Genomic DNA, 24,400 nt, shown 5'->3' on the forward strand with positions numbered 1-24,400 from the left:
AACCGACCAGGTCAGCACCTTGATGCCAGCCCAGGCCCAGAATGCACTCTGGTCACGGTAGCTCACCTGAGGACTGTGCTCACCAGTGGGTAGGGACTTTTCTCAGAGCGCTTTCCTTTTATTCATTCTCATATTCATGTACTCTCTCCCTCCCCCTCCCCCTCTCCCTCTCCCCCACCTCCCCTTGCTCATAAAATATATAATATTATCTATAACCACTGGAGTTGCTCGCTGGCAGAGGCGATCCGTGCATGGTGGGCCTTTGCAGAAGCACTCCCAGATGAGCTTAGGACTGTGGTGCAGGCTATCACTTGCCCAACATACAACCCACAGTGGTCTGGAAGTCACGCTTACCTTCCCACATGAGACAACCCTTTCGCTGTCCAGGAGGTAAAGAAGGAGTTACTTGGCCAAGCTGTAACACCCTCACTTAACTCAGAGCAATCGAGTCCCAGAGCTGGAAAACTGCTAACAGCCATGATGGGAGCGTGTGTGTAGGACTCCTTAGACATCCAGGTTGTGAAGGTGTTAATGAAGAGAGGAGAGACACCCTCCTTTAGTAAATGGTACAAAGGGTTGTATGCTTCTGCTCCCTGTGGCTATACAAATGTCAGAACTAGTCAAGAGAGCTAGAACAGAGAGACCTAATCCATACTTTCAAAACAGAATTAATGTCCTGCTACAGAAAAGGAAATGTGTAGCCGCTCCCAACTTAACAATGGCACTTGAGTCAGGTGTACAGGTGGGGCTGGCCTAAGAGCTTACCTCAGAGTTAACAAGTCACCCTGGTGAAGGGCAGAACCTTATAGCTGAGGTGAAAAATAGAAAAACTAGGAAAAAGATGAACAAAAGTCTACATCAAATACTTACATATCACAGTCCTTTGCAAAGCTTTGTGGTCATGGGGAAGGAAGGCGCATTTTCAAATGTATGAAAGGCAAAGATGCCTTCAAAATACCAGGTATAGATAGATACCCAGTCCAGCCAGCACATCTCACCCAATGTTAACTTCTGCTAGAAGTAAGGCTGCTTTTAAACCATGTTAGTACATCCTTACATGTAATGATGTGACATGGAACAGTGGTGCACCTGTCTTCATTGTCCTGGAAGTGTACGCAACCCAGCAACAACTCGGTGGCTGACTCAAGAAGCATGGAAGAGAGCCGTTCAGTGCTATCACTCACACTGCTCTTCCATTGAAAGTGGCAAGGCTGGGGAGTTAGCTGAGGGGGCAGAAGGCTTAACAGAATCCCATGCCCCTCAAAAAAACAAGGTGTCCCTCTAGGCTGGAGAACTTAAACATGTCAATAACCACAGCGGACCCTCAATTAGAAACCGTCGAGTGTCTCTTTTAATGTCATGTTGAAGAGAATTCAAATCACAGCATAACAGAACCCATCTAAAAGAATTAATCTGCCAGCAGTTAGCATATTGTTTAGCAGTCTTATTCAGTCAGAGAAACACACGGTTGAAAAAAAAAATCACGTTTTAATTCCCCATGAGTAAACCGACAGGGATATAAAATCAGCACTGACAGACAGGGAAAGTAGTCAAGCCCAGTGAACCTACAGAAAGAGAATTGTTCCCAAGCCGAGGAATTGTCCTCACCTGCCTTCCCACCTCCCCAGGCCCACGCTAGTAGTACACGTGCAAAAATACAATAGGATACAACTACTGCAATTGTTATTTTCTTTTGCCCTCAGGTGCAGAGCACCTGACAGCTACATGCCGAGTCATGCTAACAAAACTAAGCCTTGCCATTTCCTTAATAGTAAAATTACCATTACTGAATCATTATCATAAAAAGTGCACTCAAGTACATTACCACTTATTTTAAATAAACACCAATTTTGAAACAATCAACTTTGAAAACCTGCATATGTTTTGTTTTTTTTTTTTAAATCCCTGATTACATTTCTATTTATTCACCATGGTAGTGTGAAACATTGTATTCTTAGAAACTACCACTTAATTTCCTCTAAAAAAACAAAACAAAACAAGAAAAGACCCATGTAGTATAGATCTGCAGTGAAGGGAGAAAAACAATGTGTGCTTGTCACTTATCTCCACTGTGCACGAGAGCTGGCATAAAATTTGGTACTCGTGGCACATGAATGTGTGGGGAAACACAGTTAACTCATGGAACAGAACTAGTAGCTTACCGAGGACTTCCTGTTAAATTCAAGGTTTGAGCGTCCCTCTAAGCCAATTCTCTGTTGAGGCTGTCAGGACGTCACCCTGAAAGACTCTGTAAAGCCTTGGACACAGGGTCACGGTTTCCACACAATAGTCAGCTGTGTTCAACTGAGACCTAAGAGTCCATGATGCCACCTCCTGAGCTCAGGGACGGAAGGTCTCATGCACCCTGTGAAACGGAGACGCTACAGGACCCACTGCTGTCCAGACTGCTGCAGTTTCCCATCAGAAGACCAAACCCCCAACAGAGACTCTTGCAGGCCTTGTTTTCTTTATATAGAGTCTTACTATGTAATCCAAACTAAGGCTCAGGCTCACGTGATCCTCTTGCCTTGGACTCTCCATGCCCTAGGGCTTAAAGGGTGCCTTGAAGATAATTGTTAAGTTTGGTCTCTGTTTATCCAGTTACCAGCAACCACCTTGAATTTTCCCGTGAATAATTTGACGAGTGGTACGTACATATGTTCCCTGTAAAGACACCAGCCTCCAAGTTCTGCCACCGTCTCAGGGAAGTCATACTTCATATAGAAATCGGAAAGAGCCCTCACCCCTGTGAAGATTAAAAACTACCCAGAAGATGCTAAACAGCATACTTATGATTGCTACTTACAAAGTGATACCAGCAAAGAAGTTTGTGGCCAGAGCAAAGGAATGTCCAACAGTTTCTGACAGTACAGGCAGACCAGCCACGTGCTCCATGAGAAGGCCCCAGCAAACCTGCCAGCCTCCAGTTTCAGATCAGCAGTTGGAACTCTCCGTCTCTCCCATTTTCCCACCGCTGTCTTCTTTGTATTCTGGTTGTGTTTCGCCTCCCTCCTCCTTGCATTGAGTTGGGTCTTTTTCAGCAGCCTGGTCTTTGGTTTGGGGTTCATGTGTGGAAACAGGATCTAAAACTACAACTGGCTCAGCTTGGCTTTCACTGCCCACACATTTTCTCCTGTATCCGCCTTTACTGGGAGGCCTGTGAGAAGATAGTTAAATAGAAAAACAACTAAGCAGAAGAAAGAAAACATTTGACTTTCAGGTTCCTGGATTCAGAAAAATAACAGAAGAAACGGTCCTAAGTCTAACCGACATGCACAACGCGTAGTCTTTGGGATGCCAGCCATTTGAAAAAAAGAAAGCAGCAGCAGATATCCGATTACTTAATAGGAGCAGGCGGCCAGGAGAGAAAAGGCAGACAGAGTCAAAGCGATTAACTACGGAAGTAAAACACCAACTGTACCTACCTGCTTAATTGCTCGCTCCTCTAGGAAGTGCACAGCCCCTGGCTCCATCTGCAACCCCAAACACTGCCCACGCTGCCTTTGTCCCACTAGCCCTAGTTCAGCTACAAGGAGCCAGCCTAGACCCCCCACTCCCTCTTGCCCCCAGTACAGCTGTTTGCAGCTTAGCTGTGAAGAGGCTGCACGGAGAGAGTTGGGGATCATCCTGGCTCACTGATGGACAGATGAGAGTGGCAACCAGCTGTGCCCACCACAGCCATTACCACCCAGGAGGGAGACCTGACCTCAGGAGGTGGGGGGAGAAAAGGGCTGAGGGGAGCCCTCGGGGAATGGGGTCTGACGCACACCAAGTGTCCAGAAACCTCCCTAACCAGAAGAAAGTGGTTCTTGAGAAGTTTCTCTTCCTGATGCAAGAAGCTATTATTTTTCATGCCAGGTAGGCAACAAAGTTTCCTTGTGGGAACAGAGGTATTCTTCAAAAGCTCTTGCCATGTGTCGGGCCGTGGGCCCTGAAGTCCTCTCAGAAGTAATGGAAGGTTTCAGGCTGCTGGACTTGCCTAGAGGGAACGCAGTGGCCGCAGTGGTCAGGGCCAGCGCTCTCAAGACTATTCTGGTCTTCCCAGCCAATGGCCGATTCCAGGATGAGACTTTCACTCCAGAGAACCAACTATTAACTGTGAGCCAGGACACGGCAGGCCCACCTGATATGTGACAGAGAGCTACTGCTTAGCACCTGCTCACTGACCTACCTGCCCCAGCCTTTGCCAGGCACCGATTTCCACTGGCCTGCCTTCTTGAGCAGAACAGATCATGTGATAGCCCCTCTCACATGCAGTGTTTCTCCTTTTCTGAACCCAGCACAGTTAATTAGATGTTTGTTTGTCTCTCTGATAACATAGGGACTGTTGAGTTTTGTCTAAGATTCTTCCCCCAGCGCCCACATAGATCATGTACACAGTAAACAAATGAACAAATATCAGACTGGAGAAGACCCAGAGTGAAAGCTTGGGTGAGAACAGAGCTGGAAGTCTCATCTATACGTGGAAACAGAACAAGCCATCTATTATGGAAGGTGGCCTATGCTCACAAGGCACAAAAGCCTGAACTGGAAAACCACAGTCATAACCGTAAACTCTAACCAAATACCTGCCAAGACATTCTCTCGCTGACAGGTCATATTAAAGACACAAGGGAATGGCAGAAGGAAGGAGATCCTTAGGAACGGATATGACCGAGACCATGCTGTTGCTGTCTGTCTACCGTAGCCAATGAAACATTTCTCAAAACACTGATACTCTGTCCTAGAGGTGGGTTGGGGTGTTATTTCCTTGGTAGCGCCTGTTTAAACTTTCTCTGGTCCAGGCAACATCTTACAGCTTGTCAGAAAAGCAGAGCCACCTAAAAGAGTTGTTAACAGGAATTAGACTCTGGACAACGGAGGACAGTGTGCGAGTCGGCCATCTCTATGCATGAAGCTAGGCATTCTGGCAGCTCAAAGGCAAGCTGGCTGCAAACCGGCAGAGACCGAGGACAAACTAGAGATGCATCTTTCTGTGACAAAGGCCCATCAGGCTGATGTACCGGCCCCACAGGACAAGCTAAGCCCTATCACGCGGAACCTGCACATGCATCTGGGCTGGGAGGCGGGCAAGCTGGAGGAAAAGCCTGGGGGGAACTGCAGAACTGATCCACAGGCCAGCCGCTGGCACATGCCCCTTAGGTGGGTCGGCACATTATGCCCTTCATAAGCTATCCCAGATAAATTACACATGCACTTCCTCAGGGTTCAAAGAAAACGTTATTAAAACATTATCTCACATCTGCCTAGTACATCCCTCTCATGGCCAACGAGAACCTGGAAACAAGCATACGGGGAGTCCCAGGAAGTGAAGCTGCAGCTTGGCTCAGGGTCAGGTCAGCTCCCGTTAGCTTCACCAGCTTCCTTGTGAGCCCGCTGCTGTTGCCAGCCAGCATGTTGGAAGCATGCAAAGCGGTGGATCTCATTCTGCCAATTGGAGTGAGCAGCTGCCATCGGTCCTTACCAACCTCTGTTGCTCCCGTGGGCTACTGTGAGGATTTTCATGGCCCCGCGTATCTGCAGGCGAAGGGTGGTTAACATCTAGCAAAAGCTGTCTTCATCAGCTGGGAATTAGACCTCTCCAGGAACTGCTCTCAGCATCCTGTGGCAGCAACACACAGGCCGATTGATCTAAAAACTTAAAAACCTTGGACTGTCCATCTCTCCTCAAGCCAGCCACTCATCTGGCAGGCTAACCTGAGAAGTTGCTGGTAGGCCGGCTTGAGGATCTCACAGTTGCCTCCACTGAACTAGGCACGGGGGAGACTAGGTGGGGGTGGGGGGGTACTCCCTTGGAACCCCAGGGCAAGACAGAAAAGAGTAAGAGTGGCCATCTATCTAAACTGTCCTTTTGTAGCTGGAGGCAGTTCTGTGTGCAGAGGGGGACAGCCAGGCCTAAGAGTACACTGCTCCTGAGTGGCAGAGCCAGTTTAGGAGTCTGAGCTGCCTCCTCTTTAGGATGGAGCTATTTTCCAAATATAACACAGGTGCCACAGGGTAATTTGTGGACATTTTTTACTATTTTTTTCCATTGTTTCTATCTGCAACTTTCAGATCAATGCTGACTTTCAGAGGACAGTGCTCACCACTCAAGCTTCCTGGTTTGATATCACTAGGTCCTTTCCTAGTTCCCATGGGGAGCTTCTCAAAGCTCCTTTTAAAACCAGAAGCCTTCTTAGAACATTCCATTTCTATCCCCCATGATGTCACTGATGGTAAAGTTGACAGGAGACAAGCCTCAGAGTATGCCTTTGGAGCAATTATTTAGACTAAGTTAATTAATGAGGGAAGGCCCACCCTGAATGTGGGCAGCACCATTCCCTAGGCTTGTATCCTGGACTGAATATTAGAAAGAGCTGACTTGTAGCATTCATTGCCCTCTGATTCCTGACTATGGATGCAATGTGCATGGCTGCCTTGACCTTCAGCTATCAGGTCTTCCCTGTCACAATGGACTAATGCACTGTCACACTATCAGTACAAATTAACCCTTTCCACCTTAAGATGTGTTTGTGAGAGTGTTTTTATCATAGCAACAGAAAAGGCAACTAATACATTCCCAATCCCATGGCTTTCAGAGATAGTACTGAGAACCTATACTACTATTCAAGGAAGCCATGTGGGTCTAGAGGTTTGAACCTAACAAAGGCTCAAGCAGTAGTACCATGGGGGCCTGGTCCACAGTGGCTCCATCCACCTCCTCCTTCATGCAGCATCTAAGGACAGTTACTACTAATAAGCAATTAAAGTTGATACTCATAAAAGAGCCACGGCAGCCCTTCTCCTGATGCAGCAGAATCTGTAGAGCAGGACTGCTGAGTCACAGAGAGAGAGGAAGGCTACGTGAGTCGGTCAGACCCTCCCTGTCAGATGTAAACTCCAGGCGAGCAAAGTCAAATGATCCATCATTTACCAACACAGAACTTGCATCAGAAGTCTTGGGGCCCAGACTGCAGAATCGTGTAGTTAGTTATCCATGATCTGATCCGTTATAACAGACCTTCTTCGTGGGTCATTCTGGATCATGTGCTCAACAGTTGTTTCAAGACACCCCCTCCCCGAAAGCAAGCCAGTTAAAAGCTGGAATTCAAAATCTCAATCTGCAACTCTTTTACAACTGACAGCTACTGTCCATCAACTGTAGGAGAGCCAGAACAAGGGGGGCTCTGGCAAAGAAAGACCTTACTCCAAACCACATAGGTGTAAGGAGAATCAGAAGTGCTGCAGTTTCACCAAAGCTGCACTTGGTAAAGGGATTCGTTATTTCTCAGACTGTGACACAGGGGACAGAGGCAAAGCATTCTGTGTGCTGCCCCCTCCCCTCCAAAAAACCCCCATCATTTGTTTGCATTCAATGAAATTCCTTTCAAAATCAACTTTCCACATCTCAATTATATTCAACAACATTCTAGCTAACATTTCAGCTGCAATTCAAATTAACTAATGCCCCAAAGAGCCCCTAATCGACACGGTTCTGAGCTCAATTGAATACAATCAAAGCTCAGGAAATGAAGGGGGGAATGCTTATTTCATGCAAATTCTGAATATCGCTCAAGCTTAATTTTACTGATAATATAAAGGTGGGACATTTTGAACATTACAGAGAATGAAACCTTTAAGCGGCGAGAGTTATTTTATAAAATGCTACCTCTGAAAAGCTGATTGCCAAACAGTATAAAAACGGTTTGAGGCATAAATGCCAAGTTCATTTCTATTTCACTTCTGAGGTAACTATCTTTCAAATCGCAACAGCTGGACTATTTAACACAATCTGGTGAATCACAGTGTAGCGCTTCTCTGGTCTCCCAGTGGGATGTCTGCATTAGTCTGTGGCAGCCATCCAACAAATGACGTACAGTGGCCGGTCTGAACTCTGTTTCATTTACAATAAAAACGGATAAAACCACAATCATATTTGCCACCTTCAAGGATGGAAAATGGAAAGATTTAAATTTGTCTTTATAAAGTAGTTTTCTGGGAAAACTCCAAAGAGGAAGTCAGTTTCTATTTCCCTAGTGTATAAATGAGTCTTGCTTCCCCCTCCAATCCCTGCAGAGAGCAGAGTAGTGAAGGGAGCTGGTCTTACTAAAGCTGATGTTCATTGTTTCTTTCAGAAACTCTTGATTTTTTTTTCAGAGCTTTTCATGTACCAGTCCAAAACTTCAAAAATATAACATCCCAAACATAAGCTAAGAATTTCTAATCACTATCAAGTTGAATACTTGTGGGACTGGAGGTAGAACGAAGCTCAGTAGCTTTGACTTTGTGTACTTTTTAAAAACTGTATTTTATCCAAAGAACTGTATCGGTCCGTCAGTCTGACTCTGCTTTTATTTGTGGGAAGACAGACTTAAAGTACAGAAAGCATTCCGTACGTCCGGATTAGCCAGAGTCCCTTTTGTCACAGGTAACAATAGCTGAGGAAAGACCCTGTGCCCACATTCAGCAAAATTTCCTTTAGTTTTTTAGCTGCCATGCCGTTTACATCATAGACCATGGTGGTCCCTTCAAGGCTATACCAGCTTGTTTCTTCTACTGTGTCTGCTAGACCAAAGACAATTTATTAGATTCTGATCATGAACAGCCTTCACTGGTAAAGCCATGGAGGTAATACATGAACCCACTAGAAAACACTCATGACACTTTCTTTTTGGCTTCTGGGCTGTTTTTACACACACACACACACACACACACACACACACACACACACACAAAATTTTGGATAGATTTTAGTCTCTGTGAAAATTCATTTAGATCCCAGGTATTTAAAAACTGTGTGTCATTTACAAGAAATATGTTAAAAGACATACAGTCTCCCACAGAAGTCTCCAGAGGAAACACTGGTTCTTTTAAAGTCAGCTGTGCACAGTGTGCATTTTCATAGATATCTATTTTAAGTTTTCCTTTCCATTTACTATATTTTATACATCAAACTTTTAAGATAGGAGTCACAGGAATTCAGTCTATCACCTTTTGTATACTTCCATGACATGATAAAGTAGCTTTCAAGTGAAATGTGTTTTATCTGGTTTAAGAAGTTTGGTTGGTTTAATCTCAGATCTGAAATTGCTTTTCCAGTCTCGGAAGTTACTTTCCTTTCCATTAAAACAAAACAAAACTTCACTCTACCTCATGAAACACAAATAAAAGGAAACATAAATACTATTAAGATTTTTTTAACAACAACAACAACAACAAAAAAAAACCCTACAAAGTACCAAAGGCAATTTGCAAGAAATGATACATTTTAGACAAAGTCCTATAAAATCTGAGCCCTTGTAACTAAAAGCAAACATTAAGAGGCAATTAATTCTTCAAGAGAATGGAGAATTACTAGGTAGCCCTTTAACAGTAATTTTGAGATTTACTCAACGGTATTTTACCAGTCATTTTTTTTTCACTAGGTGTAATACATCCTGAACAATTAATCTGGAAGAAGTTGCTGTCTGCACAGCCCCTCGGAACACAGAGACAATACTGACTGCCGAGTTTTCCGGCAGTCCACAGGATAACTCCTGGGGGAGGGGAGGGGGGAAAAGAAACAACCAAGTGAGGGGATCTCAGCTTCCAGAGCATCCAGTTGTTCGGCTAATTTTGTTGTTAAAACTTAATTGTCCATGTACCGGCACACACGGGGCTCCATTGTGGTCCTGCTCTGTGGAACAGAGCAGTTTCCTGCAGTGTCCGTACACAATTCAGCAGTGCTAAGATTACAGCTGAGCGCCCAGCAAATCCTTTAATTGTATAAGAGCATGAGATTAAGCAGGAACGTCCATGCGGCTCATTCTGCCAGTAGACTCTTCTCAGAAATAAATGTTTAAATGTTTACTAAGTACAGGAAGCTGCCCTTCTCCCCTTCTCCTCAAGGCAGAGTACGCGCGCGCGTGCGCGCGCGCGTGCACACACACACACACACATGCATACACCCCAGAAAGAAAAAGGCAAAGGAGGTGATGAAGAAATGGAGGACAGAAAGTAAGCAGAAGAAAGCACACTCCCTTCACCACAGGGACCGGATACTTCCCTAGCCTCCATTTGGATAAAAGGTTGACCCAAGCCGTTTTGAAGAAATGGTTACTTGGCCAACAAAACAAATGCATGTCCTACTGCGACCAGTGCTAGAGAGAAAGATTTTGTGCAGAGTTGATAACAAAAGTAAGTTTAAGAATAGAAGTTTCGATTTGTGGACATATTTCAAAACCTCACTCTGTCTCCAATTGTAGAAACCAGTACTTTTCAAATTCATTTTTTAACATTTGGTTCATACTAGAATAAGTAAAAGTGAAGAGGTGAGTTAGGGGGTCAAACCATGATTTAAAAACTCGATCCTATTTTTAATTAAAAACTTGAAAGGCATTTAGATTTCTTTTTCCTGTCATGGAAAGGTTTGACTGGTCACACCAACCAAGATACGCCTAAAATTTCTCTTTCATCAGCTAACCTCTACTATTCAAAAGATGGCTCAGACAAGGTGAACTCTTGCTAGAATAAATCTGCATGGGGCCAAATGTTACAGGTATTTAGAGATACCAGAGATCTGGGAATTAAATGTAAATTAAAATTTTAAAAAATGGCTTCAATAGAAAGGAACACTTTTCTATTGAAATGAAGTCCTATAATTGCTACATGGGCTTGTGGTTTTCTTTTTCTTTTTAATTCTCCAAGGGCACAAAGTGACCTGTGTTGAACCTCCCAAACAAAAACCAGCAAGCTAACTGCCTGCCTGGTGCCTCGAAGGGATAATTAAAAGAACTTGAAGCTTCCAGCTTCCAGCTTCCAGCTTCCAGCTTCCAGTCTGGGGTTTCGAAGAGCAGGGTGCATTAGAAACATGTTGGGTGGAAATGACCAAGAGAAGAAAGGCACACTGAGAAATTGCTGCCTCTTGCTTCATTGTCGTGGGACTGAGTCCCCTCCACCAGTCCTTACTTATCCTCAGCACAAAGTTTCGAATGAAAAGTCAACTGTAGGAGTTGACTACTGTTTACTGTAACTCAATGGAGGATGTTCGCCCTCTGGAAAGTAATTAGTGGAAACCATGAACAAAGCACATTTCAAACCAGCAGAGCCACTTCCAAAGGAGGCTGAAGGGGAAGCAGAATGGGGCCAGCAGTAGATCCTTACACCTCTGCTTGGTTTGTGTGACAGAGCCCTGTTCAGCTTGTCCGCCATGCAAAAGACTCATTTGTCCCTCCCCTTCACTACCAAAACAAGACATGTCACACACAGAAGTTTGTCTTCAGATTGCCATAGTAGATTACCATTTCCTAACTAATGCCCCTTTCTGGCCCCCTGCTCAGAGTCAGACATATTCAATGTATACTGTATTTTGACTTAAAAGAATCCAGTACTCCCAGCAAGTTTGAAACACCTAGAACAGTAATAGCTCAGTAGATCCTCAAGCATGAGGATCCCAGTTTAAATCCTGAGACTTCGGTAGGAGGCTGTAGATACTGTATGTGCCTGTGACTCAGCACTAGAGAGCAGAGACAGGAAGAACTCCAGGACCTTGCTGGCCAGCCAGCCTGGTCAGAACTGTGAGCTTCTGATTCAGTGAGGAACTAGATCTTAAAGGAATAAGGTGGAAAGTGATAGGAGATATTCAGTATTTCTCTGGCTCCTGCAGGCACATTACCAACACATGCGCGCGCGTGCACACACACACACACACACACACACACACACACACACGAATGTCCTTTTATTAGAAGCATGGAAAAATTAAAACGATCTCTTTCCAATTATTAAGACTGCTTACTAATCAAATTGGATGTTGTTTCCGAATGCTTTCTGCTTCTGAATAACCTTCGCATCACTCAGGATAGACTTAGGAAGACAGTAAAGAGATGAAAAGAAGAGCCGATGCCATCTGAGTGTGTACAGTCATCGTGACAGGATGTGCACAGAACAGGCCTCAAGGAGTGGCACAGCTGCAGTGAGCACTCCCTACCAGGGAGGCCATGTCAGCCTCTGCCTTTCCCTGACTGTTACTGCACTAAGTGTGGTCTACTAGGGTTTGAAAGGCATAAGCTTTGGAGAAAGAATTTAAAGAGTTTAAAGTTGCCTGACCCAACTATCTATCAGAAGCATAATTCTGGGCCATTTCATTTAGTTCATTGAGCCTCTGTTTTCTCCTGTACAAAACGAGAACAATGTCCAACCTGTAGGTTTGGGATGACTAAAAAGAACTCGTGAAAATAGCTGACTTAATGAATGTTGGTGAGACACATTATCGGTGACTAAACACCATGGAAGGAGATCCCAAAATCCTCAGCCCCCCACTGGAAAATGGTTTCAGTACCCACAGTTCCCACCTGTACACACATATGTCCTGTTGGCTAAGGTCTGGGCATATTCCTCCCCGTGTGTGCTATTCTAGTATGAATACCTACTGATGAAGAGGGTGGACATGATGGAGTGTTATGGGCTTTCTCCAAAACAATGTTTTTCCAGTTCAATCCACACATATCCATCGAGAACTTGGAATTTACACATTGTGTTGACAAGAGTTGAAATGTGTGGGACGCCCTGCACCAGGATTCAGATGGAGGACATGGCCACCCAAATGGGTATTTTGGGATCTCATATTCAGTGTTCAGCTTATGCTCCTATTTCTGAAATGCTGATCGACTGCTCACCTTTCCTCATCCATGCCCCACGGGATGAGGAACCCTAGGTGGTGAATAAAGACTGCAGTCTAACTGTAGAGTGCTGTGCTCTCCTGGACATGTGCATGCCAGCGCTGGTGTACACAGGATGGTTATTTTAAAAGCCTCATCCAATTTCCAAAGCCAGAGTTTTGTAAGCATGTGTTAAGTACAGAGTGGTAACTAAAATGGACATCATTTTTTTGTTGATGCAACTGATATTAATTCTCTTCCCAGACCAGTAGTGGTCTCTGAGGCAATGCCCACTTCTTACCTCCTTTCTCTAACAGGAAATAAACAGTCAGAAAGGGTTGCCAGCTTCTTCTATGGCCAAGTATCTCTAACCCAAGTGATTTAAACACTCTTGAAGCAATGGTGCCAAGAACTGGACCAAATAGAGGGCCTAAGAGAATCAGCAGTTAGAGATAAATCATTTTCATTTGGACATGCAAGGTCGAAAGAAGTGTTTGAAAAACCCATTACTGTATACAGAGGGTTTCTGTTTTTCTATGCAGAAACCTCCTGGCTTCTGCTTTTGCATTCTAACTTAGCCACTGGTAAACTAGCCAGCACGGCCCCGCTGAGCCGGTCAGGTGCGCATAGCAAGGTCTTTCTTTCCAATACATCTGTGTATTGTAGAGGCTGATGTGCAAGCACAGCAGCAAAGATGTGTGGTGCCGTGCTAAACGCAAACGACCTCCCAGCCTTCAAAAGAATGTTTTCTTGAACTTGAGTCCAGATGAGCAAGCCATAAGAAAGGTCTTGGGCTCTAGTCTATGTGTATGAATGCCTTGTGATGGGAAGACTGAGTGTGTACTAAAGAATATACTTGTCCACCCAGCCATTGATTAAAAGCATACCATGTGGCAGGCATGATTTCTGGTGTGTGAAATATCACAAGTAAGTAAAACAGACAGAAGTAAAAATTTTACCCTCACAAGGTTTACATTTCTGTAGGAGGAGAAAAATAACGCACATGGTAAGGCATAGTGTGGGGGAAATGGAGTAGGGTGCAGGGAATCAGAATGTAGGGGTGAGTGGGGTTACAACTTTGACTGAAGCACTCAGGGAGGCTTCCTTAGATGTTGATCCCTGAGGAGGAAACTGAGGGTGTGAGGGGGTCACTAGTCTGGTACCCATGGGTGTGTGGGAGTGGGGGATGTTAGCCTTGTACCCATGGGGGAGGTGTGGGAGTGGGGATGCTAGCTTTGCACCTGTGGGGGGGGATGTGAGAGTGGGGATCCTGGCTGTCGGGAGAGAGGGGTGGGAGCCAAGGAAACCTTAAGTGATGTTTAAAGAACAATGAAGTCCCGTGTGGATGTATGCTGTTACTGTGCACACAACCACATTAAGGACCAATGCCTCAGACCCATGGAAAATTGATAAAGCCTTCCCTGTGGGGTTGGAGCTCAGAGAGATAGTAAAACCCTTCACTGAGTGTGAATGTTGGCAGTCTGTAAAACCTATCAATTGGGGTTTCCTCCTCCCAAGTGTTTACAGCCTGAGACTGCTGTCTATAGAGACTCCTATAAATGCTGACCAATCTCTGCCCTGTGCTGCACACACAAAATAATAAATAAGCAGAGTTCCAGGCTGTGAGCAATCGGTGCTCTCATCAGCCTCACACAGCTCAGCCCAGCTAGTCTGTCTGTGTGTCTTTCCTTTATCCGTTACCACACTACCCCATGTCAGGTTTCCTGAACCTTGTCTTGCAGGACACACTAGGGAAGGACATTCTTGGCAGAGCAGGCACAACAGACACCAGGCCCTAAGTGCAATGGGACTTGACCAAAAAGCATGCCAAGGGGGCGTGGGGTTGAGGACAAGACAGCAGGGGCTATATATAGTAAGACATGTGCATGTGCACATGTGTGTATGTGTGCATGTCGTGTACACTCATGCAAGCTGGGATAATCGTATCCATTACAGGACACTAAGACTGGCATCCTCTCTTGACCTTGATTCCTGTTAAAGAGCTGACAGCGCCACTCACCCGAAACACCATGGTGGTATTGCCACAAATCAAAATGAAGGGTCAGTTACTAGAGTGCAAAACCACATTAGCTAACAGGATAAAAGCACAGTGGCATATATGTGGGAAAATGTCATAATGAAAGCACCACCTCAGAAGTTCATTTAAAAACAGTGAAGGGCTGGGTAGCTGGATCGATGGGTATAATGCTTGTTGTGTAAGTCTGAGGATCCAAGTTTGGATCCCCGGAGCCTGCAGAAAGCTGGACTCTGTAGTGTGCATCTGTAATCCCAGCACTCCATGGTGAGACTCAAGGTAGAGGTAAGAGAATGCCTTGTAACTTGCACACCAGCCAGCCTCGTGTGCACAGCAATGAACAGACCACTACACAACACACACACACACACACACACAGTGACATGCGCTCTCCTTGCTCTCTTTCTCTCTTGCTTTCTTTCTCTAGCTCTCTTGCTCTCTCTCTCTAGCTCTTTCTTTTTCTCTACTGCTCTCTCTAGCGAGCATTCTCTCTCTCTCTCTCTCTCTCTCTCTCTCTCTCCCCTCTATTGTTCTCTGTCTCTGTCTCTGTCTCCCCTCCTCTCCTTCTAGCACAACCTCATTTCTAAGTGTTCCATTTGCCCAGGTCTATGAGATAGGGTAAGGTGGTTGTGCCCACCTTGGTGGTCAGTCTAACTGAATGAATCTAGTAGTCAACGCCAGCCCCAAATAGCCCTTAGAAATAACCCCTCTGGCTTCCTAGAAGCGTCTGAGCTCTTGGCTGATAACATGGATTTTTCACTTGTAGAACCCGCAGCTAAATCTGTCAGTTATCCCAAAGCTAAGTTTAAATGAAAATGAAGAGAAGTGAATACTTAGCTTGGATATACACAGAGTTCTCAGGTTCTCAGATTCATTTTGTCTAGGTGTACTGAAGCAAGGGATGCTTTTCTTTTTCTTTTGGATTTATTTATTTATTTATTTTAATGTATTCACTTTACATCCCACTCCTTGCCCCCCTCCAGGTCATGCTCTCTCACAACCCTTCTCCTCTGAGTGGGTGGGGGCCCTCTGCCCCCCCCCAACCCTGGCACATCAAGTCTCTGCGGGGCTGGGCGCATCCTCTCCTTCTGAGGCCAGACAAGGCAGCTCAGCTAGAAGAACATATTCCACAGACAGGCAACAGCTTTAGGGATTGCCCCTGCTCCAGTTGTTCAGGACCCACACAAAAACCAAGCTGCACATCTGCTACACATATGCGGAGAGGCCTAGGTCCAACCGTGTCTATGGGTTTTGTTTTTTTTTTTTCTTATTTCTAAACGTCTGTTAATGTGAAAACACATGACAGTAGATATCTCAGCCAAACAATGGGATAACGGAAGACATGAGCATTGGGTTACAAAGTTTAAAAGTTAATACAGCTGCACGCAGTACTTAGATTAGTGCTTTAAGTAGATAAATTAAGTTGCAATGTGTTTCTTAAGCAGTCATTGAAGGAACAAGATGGGACGTAAATTGAGTTCCGCATCGGCCTTTCTGGCATCTAGCAACTCTCTCTGTCAGCACACGGATCCTTTTCACCGTCAATTCAACACACATTTTGCAGACCTTGGGCCTGCAATTATTTCATTTCCTTTCTTGGAAATGTAATTTCCACTTACTTTTGGAGAATAAAAGGCAGACAAAGGAGGAAGGAGCAGCAGTATTTTCTGATTAAGATTATCTGTGGAAAAACGGTGAAGGGGGGCGAAAATCTATACACACGTACTGAGGCATTTCTCAGAAACTAACTTGTCTCTGCCAAATTGCTTTTGTGCTGGATATTGGTTCAAATGCTGCCAGATTGCTGATGTCGAATTAGTGCTCAACAAATTTAATAGCAAAGGCAAAGAATGAATATGGATCATCTTTCTGGGAGGTGCAAACAGCTCCTGGCCAAGAAAGGAAACAGAGCTGTGAGAATATGTGCTTTAAAACCCACAGTGAAATTAGATAACACATAAATCAGCAAAGACGGCCATTCATTCCAAAGGAGATGGGATCTCAATAGCCCCGTGGGAGGAAGAAAATACCAGTCGGCAAAAATAAATTCAAATTGAATTTTGACTTCGTTTGTCCAGGTTTCACCTTTTAAGCCAAGACAGTGAAACTACAAAAGGGGGTGGGGGGACTCTTTCTCCGACAGAACAGGAAATCAGAGGTTTAATTAACAGTGATTACAAGATTCAGCTGATCTGATTGGCCTCACCTCTTCCTTTTCATTAACTGACAGTCTAGTTGACATCCTGGCAAGAGAATTAGAGCCCGAGTGTAGACCAATTTCAAATGGAGCTTGCCATTATAATAAAACAAATTGATCCTCTTCTGCACTGGTCTGCAACATGTTCAATAGCAGAATTACACCTGACAAAGTGGCACTTGGAAATTGGTCTCTATAGATAATCCTCTATGTGGCACACAGTCAGTCTCTGGAAAGAACAGGATGAAGGAACATCTTTCAAGGACCAGATGCAGGCTCCAAAGGAGTCTGAAAGATGTCTTGGCTTCTCCAGGGCTAGGGAGCTTAGAACCTAAGCATTTCATGTGGAAAAGATGGGTATCTCTGGGGCAGAATTATCATCCAGGTCAAGTCTTTGTGTAGGAGGAGAACCCAATGGCTAGACTAGTTCAGGACATGTGGCATTTACTATGGAGCTGAAGGAAATCACCAAGCTGGGAGCCTAGAAGCAGAAGCTGGCTCAAAGGAGGAAGAAGGGGGATTGGCAGGACACATGGAAGTCTTTCTGAAGAGCAACAGTCAAAGAAAGGCATGACAGTCAATACAGATTTGTCTACATTCTACTTAATGAAGAATATGTTACTTACTGAAAGGTAACCTTGGGATTCGTGCATCCTTCCAATTTACAGGGCCCTTCACCTGGCTCAGGTGTTAGGGGACACGGGTTGTTGAATTCTGCCTCCAGAGTTTTCTTGTTCAAGGCTGATTTTGTTACACTGGATACAGAACCCAACACTGGCATGGACTTGGACTCTGAGGTGGCTAATATCCCGGTAGGACCTTAAAACCAAACACATACCTCAAGTTTAATAATTCTGTGTGGTGCTTATCAAGGGTCTGAAAGGTTAGCTGAAAAGCCCAGAGGAAGCAAAAGGGTCAAGCTGGTTAAGAAGTGTAAGCACATGCTAAAAGAAAAAAAAGTCCCTACCAGAAAGTCCTTGCTTTGCTTTGGAGTCACTACTTTTTAAGGAACCTGAACCATGCTGGGACATTGTGTGCAAACCTTTAAGAGGTCACAAAATTTCTAGCCACACTCCTTCACTGACCGGTCTTCAGCAACACAGCAATGGTAGAAACTTTTTTATTCTTCCAAATGTGGCTTCCTGACTGCCCTGCTTGAACCATTTTGCCTCTCAAGAGTTAATTCTTCCGAAAACTCAGCTCTGCATTTTAAACAGAAAATGGACCAATGTCAAAAGGTTCTTTCTAAAAGGCTCATGAAGACTTCTTGAGCATTAAACAGCTTTTATGAACATTTTCATTTTAATGTGAATGAGTGGTAAGTGGATTTATTGCCTCTTAAAAATATATAGACACAAGATTTTAAAAATTAAGTGGCAAAGAGTTTGGGCTGTTTACCTTCTGGTCTCTGCTGTTCTTTGGGACAGGATTTAAGTGACTACAGTAAGGCTTGCTACTGAAATTATGGGCACAGCATTCTAGAACTCCCAGGCTAAAGCCAAGCTTTACCCTCGGCTTTCCATAGGTAGCACACCTCAAAGGATACCACCTTAAAACTTCAGAAGGAACACTTTTAACAGAGAGACTAACTAAGCAATTCACAAATGTGCAAATTAAATGATGTCAAAGTGTAGTTAGAACACAACCTTGAAGGACATCACTGAGAAGAGACCTAGGAGGTTGAAGATGTCCCAAGGTTCGGGGCGTGGCTCTGATGGGGAAGTACTTTCATGGCAGGCATGGAGCTCTGGCTTCTGTCTACAGCACTGCACAAACTGGGCATGGTGGTGTCACCTATAGCCCTAGCACTTGGAAGGTGGAAGAGGCAGGAAGATCAAAAGATCAAGGTTACTCTTGACTACATACCAAGAAGAAAAGAAAGAAAGAAAGAAAGAAAGAAAGAAAGAAAGAAAGAAAGAAAGAAAGAAAGAAAGAAAAAGAGAAAGAGAGAGAAAGAGAAAGAGAAAGAGAAAGAGAAAGAGAAAGAGAAAGAGAAAGAGAAAGAGAAAGAGAAAGAGAAAGAGAAGGAAAGGGAAGGAAAGGAAAGGTAAAGGAAAGGAAGAGAGGAAGAGAACCATTTCCCAAATTGGGAATCCAAAATGCTAGCAGATCCCTAATAGTAACAGCTCGGGAGATACAGTCTTTTCTGTGGCTATGAATATGGCTGGAATACCTATCTCAGAGGGACTGAAAATTCGCTCAGTTCCATTGGACTCTTCCCTTAGCCTGACTCTGTGGCACAGAACCCCTCAGGTCTGGTGACTGGTCTGACTTGACTTCATCTGTACCAGCTACACAGAGAGGCTGGTGTGGTGCCTGAGTGCTCTGCTCAGAAAGGCCTCTTCCTTCCAGCTTTACTAAGCCTTATGTTACTGGGGAACTGGAAGGCAGCAAGAAGGGCGAAAAGATCAAGCCAAGAGGCTTCTGGAAAACAGGGCTTTGAAGTCGAATCCAGGATTTGCCTCATCTCGGCTCTGCTTTGTCCCTGGTAACTTGACAGCAACACTAGACAGCGTTAAGCATGTCTGTCCTTGTGGGAAGGTCTCTTTTTTGAATACACCAATGCCTGCTGCCTGTTTCTACAGCCAAAGCCACTTAGGAAGGAGGGCAGAGGGCTCAGCCAGGGTTCGTGTTTTCCTTACATACAAAAAAAGAAATGAAGAAGGTAGAATGTTTGCAGTGGTGATTGCTGCATCCTATGTTTCCTAAGGGCGAGCTCATACTTGGTGGCAGAGCTGGAGTCACCCACCGGCAGATGTGTGAAGAGACTGGGCATGAAGAGTAAAGGGGAGTTCTCTGTATTTGTAACTGATGTGTAATTCCCACCCAAACTGCAAACCATGTCGGGCCGAGTCAGGGGCGGGGCACTTTTCATGGACTGCCTGACTTCTTCCTGAGAATAATTTGGGAGCATATGCCTGTCCTCATTAGAGAGGGCACAAAGAAACAGAGGCACAGAAAAACTGAGTAACTGGCCTAAGGGCAAGCAGTGAACAAGACAGGCTGGGACTAGAACTCCCAAACCTCCGTCTGCGTCTGAGGCTGTATTGTTGACAAAATCCATCCTGATGAGAGAAGGGCTTGAGGTCCATCCTTTGCTAAGGAGCTATTGTCTGCTAAAGGTAACGGAAGGGGGAGACATTTCCTTGGGTGGTACAGCCACTGGTAAACTGCTTGTGTTCCTATAACTAATCCTCACAGATGCTCCTGTGATTATAATAACAAAACTCTGTGTGTGTGTGTGTGTGTGTGTGTGTGTGTGTGTGTATACACATATATCCAAACTACAAAAACAAACAAAACTTCATGAACTTAGAAAGGTGACTAGTTGAAAAAAGGAAGACCAGTGAGGGGGAAGAGAGAAGAACGGGTAATTGAGGTGAATCTTTTCAGGGTACTTTGTATATGTGTATGAGAAAACCCACCCGGGTGTCTTCACATGGGCCTTTGTCATAGAGTCTCTCACACTGAACAGGGCCAATCTACACATGCTTGGTTACCTACATATAAAGATGCCGATGACTACGATGACTACGCAAGCATGTCCCGAGGTACCACAGACACTCTCTATGCAGCCAGGACCTCTCACTAACATTTTTAAAAAGCTAAACACTTAATACTAATTTTTGAAAGATGGTTTCCTGATGAAGGTGCTTAAAGGAAGGAGAGAAGGAGGGTGGAGGACTTGGAGAAGCTTACTACTGCTATCTGCTTCTGCCGTCAGCTTCCTGCGACGTAAAATCCTCTCTAACTCAGTTTCACTGTTCTCAGGGCCAAGGGATTTTAAGCTTCTCGAGCTAGTGGATTTGTTAAGTGTCCCCTAAAACAAAAACAAAAAGGTTAATACAATACGCAAAAGAACAGAAAATGCAAACCAATGAAACACTGTGAAAAGCAAAACATAATTAAGAAACAAAACAAGTTGCACACAGATGTATATATGTGAGTTTCTCAAAGTTGCACACACACCCTCACTGACACAAAGTACGAGAATTTTCAAGAAGATGCTGCTGACAGTGGAGACGGGAGCTTCTTCTCAGAAGAGCAAGTCATACATGAATAGTTCTCAGGGAGCTGACTACACAGGTGCCCACTGGTGATGTAGATGTTGATATCTATCCATGAAGGATGGAATGGGTATGTTCCACTCACCTTTGAAGAGCATCTTCATACAGCAGCACGGACTACAGAGCACAAGTCCTCAGGTGCTAAAGAAACTGTGTTCTTGTTACTGAGTGAGTGACCCTGGCTGCATACCAGGGGGCAGTGTTACTGTTGAGAAGCAACATAAGGGTCCCCAGTGGTCCACCTGAAGAAGGAGCAGGCGGAGCTACGTTGGCATTAATATGGGACAGGAACACAATGGTCCTGCAGAGATGGACTGACTTCCATCATCCTGACAGACGAGAACATGGATGCATGCCTTTTCAGTGCCCAGAAGACACTGTATGCAACAAGAGGCCACTAAGCTAGGCTCCTGAAACTGGCCTTGGCTCCTAAGAAAACAAAGACCAATGCCATGGTTTCTCCTCCAGGCCTCTTGAAGTGTGTGACTGGGAGAGAGTAACTTCCTATCTCCTTTACCACAGGAACATCTGAATAGAGCAGTGATGTCATCCTTGCTCAGAGGTGAACATGTAGCTCACCAGTAACAAGACTTTCATGACTGGAGCCCACTAGCTCTTTGAAGAGCTCCTCCTCAGCTGTACAGTTAGTGAGGGGACAGGGTAATCAGGAAATCTAAGACCTAGTCAGCAGAAACAAACAGCAACTTTCTGGATCTGGAAGCAGCTTTTGTTCATCAAGGTTTGTAGCCAAACTTGCTAAGGGCTTTTACTTCTAGTCCCTCTAGCTGCCAGCGTCTGGAAGTATACTCAAGGCCCTATTGCTTAGAAATGGTAATTCCCTAGACCATAAAACAGCAAAAAATGTTCCTTTTGAAAATCAGAAGCTTACAAATCTTACACAGGAAAAGTTGTGACAATGTCCTCGTTTTCTTTAGGCAGAGACCACACCTGCTTAAAGATATAGAAGGGGGAGGGGCTCTGACCAACGTTGCTGCCAGCTGCCTGATCAACTGACATACTTGAAGGAGGCTGGTACTTTATTCCAGCATGTGACACTTTTCCCTCTGGAAATGAGACATTTTGCTTTTCATTTGTTGCAAAGATTTATAAACTATCCAGAAGGAACATGACATGTGTGATTTAACAGCTTATTTAAGTTTAGAAGTGAGATGACTTGGTTCACTGGGTTGTAGGTCTCTATCTACTTGTTGATGAAAAACACAGTAAGGCATGATTGTTCCTGGAAATTAAAGAGAATGAATGGCCACTTTCCACACACTTGAAAATAATGTAAAGAACAAGTATCCTCACGTCATTTCTATTTAAGCTTCTAGGAAACTTACCATTTGAAACGCTTGTGAGCAGCTATTTAAAAACCGTACGGTTCTCACCATGAAAATAACTTACAGAGCAGTCACATTGTTTGACTCTCAAGGTCACTGTATGATTTCCCCCAATGGAAATGGCTGCTGGAAAGGAAATGACATGCTCTCTACTGTTGTTAAATTCATCTTTTGCATGGCCCTTCAGCTCTGTCTTTGGATAAATGTTATTCCCCCACCAAATCCTCGCTGTGATGCTGAAGAATCTATTTTCCAAGTTCTAACAACCTGTGAGTTCCCTCCTCCCCCATTTTTGTGCGGTCACCCCCTGTTGTGGTTGATGCCACTAACACTGAGTAAAGTTTAGAGATGTAACTGGAGGACAGGAGAGTTCTACAGGGCCCTCAGATGAAATGAGGATGGACTTGGCTAATTAAGATTATTCTATCTTAATCAGATCATCTACTAATTCTGTCTTAATAGAATAATCTATTCCTGAGATCCTTACTTCTCTATTGGATTCACAAAACGCACCAGTCAGAAGCCATGTGGTACATGTGGTACACACAACTACTTCACAAGGAACTGGAACTCAGTGAGGCTCAGGACCACTGTTCGGTTCCACATTAAGTCAGAGATATGCCTGGGTTTTAGATATAGATTAAAACCCCAAAGAGTTACCCTGTTTCTAACCACCATTGCATTCAGCACTCTTAGTTCTCAAGTGCTTCAAATGTTACAAATGTTACCGTACTAACTTTCAGGTGTCAATTAAAGACTAGTCCACTATGGCTGCCCTGTTGAGAACAGTAAGGGTGCTTCTTTCCCTTTGATCTACAGAGCAGATTCATTCCTGTCTGTTCATAAGGTAGCTTTTAAATGACAATGTGCCTCCAGAGTCTCCACTTCCTAAACCGTAGAAGCTCTATAGGAACACAGAAATGCCTGGTGTACGTTGTACATACAAAATATTCGGCTTAAAATATTAAGTGATGCGAGTTTGGAAAGATGAGTTGTCAATACTGTTGCTTTAAAAATTGGCTTGAAAACTGTAAACCTCAAAAAAAAAAAAAAAAAAGAGTAAGGTTTCCAGCTCTCCTTGGCCAGAAATTTGTATCTAACAGCTCTCATTACTCCAAAGTCCAAAGTTTACACCATGGGTTACAGCCATTTTTAGCAGAAATGTCCCCATGAAGTTCTGTTTTCTGTACTCCAGGACATCAGAACACCTGTCTATCTGCTGTGCCTCTTGGTACAGCTGTTCCATTACTACCATGCCATAAGGCTTGAGGCTCACCATAACTCTTAATATCTGCTTTGTCACATGTTATGTTTACCAGGATGTGTCATGTGATTTCCTCACAACTAACTTTGATAATCCTTATAGTGTAGACACTAACTGGGAGCCCTGGAAATACATTGCACTGGAGTCCCACTTTCTCCCACATAAGAATGAATGTGGCTTCTTGACCCCAGCCCCCGGGGACATCCTTCAAACAAACTCCTGCCAGGGTAGAAGAGAGTTGTCATTTGGCAAAGAAGAGCAGGGATAGGGCCACAGGAGTCCACAATTAATAAAAAGAAATATTAATACTGGAATTATTACTCCTATTGATACATGAATCTCAGAAAAGGCAGAGGTCTAAGAAAGAACGCTTAAAAACAGTTTTCATAAATCATATATAATTTCACAAATCTATGAAGTAATATAAAATTGTAGTGAATATTATACTGAATAGCAGATTTGTGCTGTGGGTACAGACTGGTAGTCAAGCACAAGCTTAGCATGTGTGCAGTGCACACACGCATGCATACATGCAAACATGCATGCACATACACATGATAATGCTACATTCATTAAACTTGCTACCATCCAGCACTATCTGCCATTGATATATTTTTTGCATAATTATCATCTGATTTTCTTAATAAATCAAAAATTTAACAAGTTACACGGAGTCTAGTTGGCTCTTAGGTACCAGAGCTGCTCTTCCCTCTCCTAAGGCCCCAGGAACTTCTTCAACCACAGGAATTAGCATTCAAATGAAGAAGCAACAAAAGGGGCTGTCAAAGGGGCAGAGCCCTAGATGACAAAATCTTCCATCATGGATCCGTATGGTAAGAGCCAAGTCCTTTGTCAGGGGCCGTCTAATCCTTGATTC

General features: G+C 44.2%; 1 protein-coding gene across 2 annotated transcripts in view; it reads right to left on the bottom strand.

The window, feature by feature from the left end:
* Positions 1-1,330: 1,330 nt before the first annotated feature.
* Positions 1,331-24,400, bottom strand: part of Shtn1 (shootin 1) — a 100,067-nt gene continuing 76,997 nt past the window's right edge. The window contains exons 15-17 of one of the 2 annotated variants that reach the window (XM_021197493.1): positions 20,549-20,669; positions 17,476-17,668; positions 1,331-3,157 (exon numbers count right to left, since the gene is read on the bottom strand). In XM_021197493.1, coding sequence (XP_021053152.1) covers positions 2,935-3,157; positions 17,476-17,668; positions 20,549-20,669 — 537 coding nt within the window. In that variant the 3' untranslated portion in view covers positions 1,331-2,934. The remainder of the gene's footprint in view (positions 3,158-17,475; positions 17,669-20,548; positions 20,670-24,400) is intronic. The other variant, XM_021197502.1, reaches the window with a different exon arrangement.

Source organism: Mus pahari, chromosome 1 (genome assembly GCF_900095145.1).
Source record: "Mus pahari chromosome 1, PAHARI_EIJ_v1.1, whole genome shotgun sequence".
NCBI lineage: Eukaryota > Metazoa > Chordata > Mammalia > Rodentia > Muridae > Mus > Mus pahari.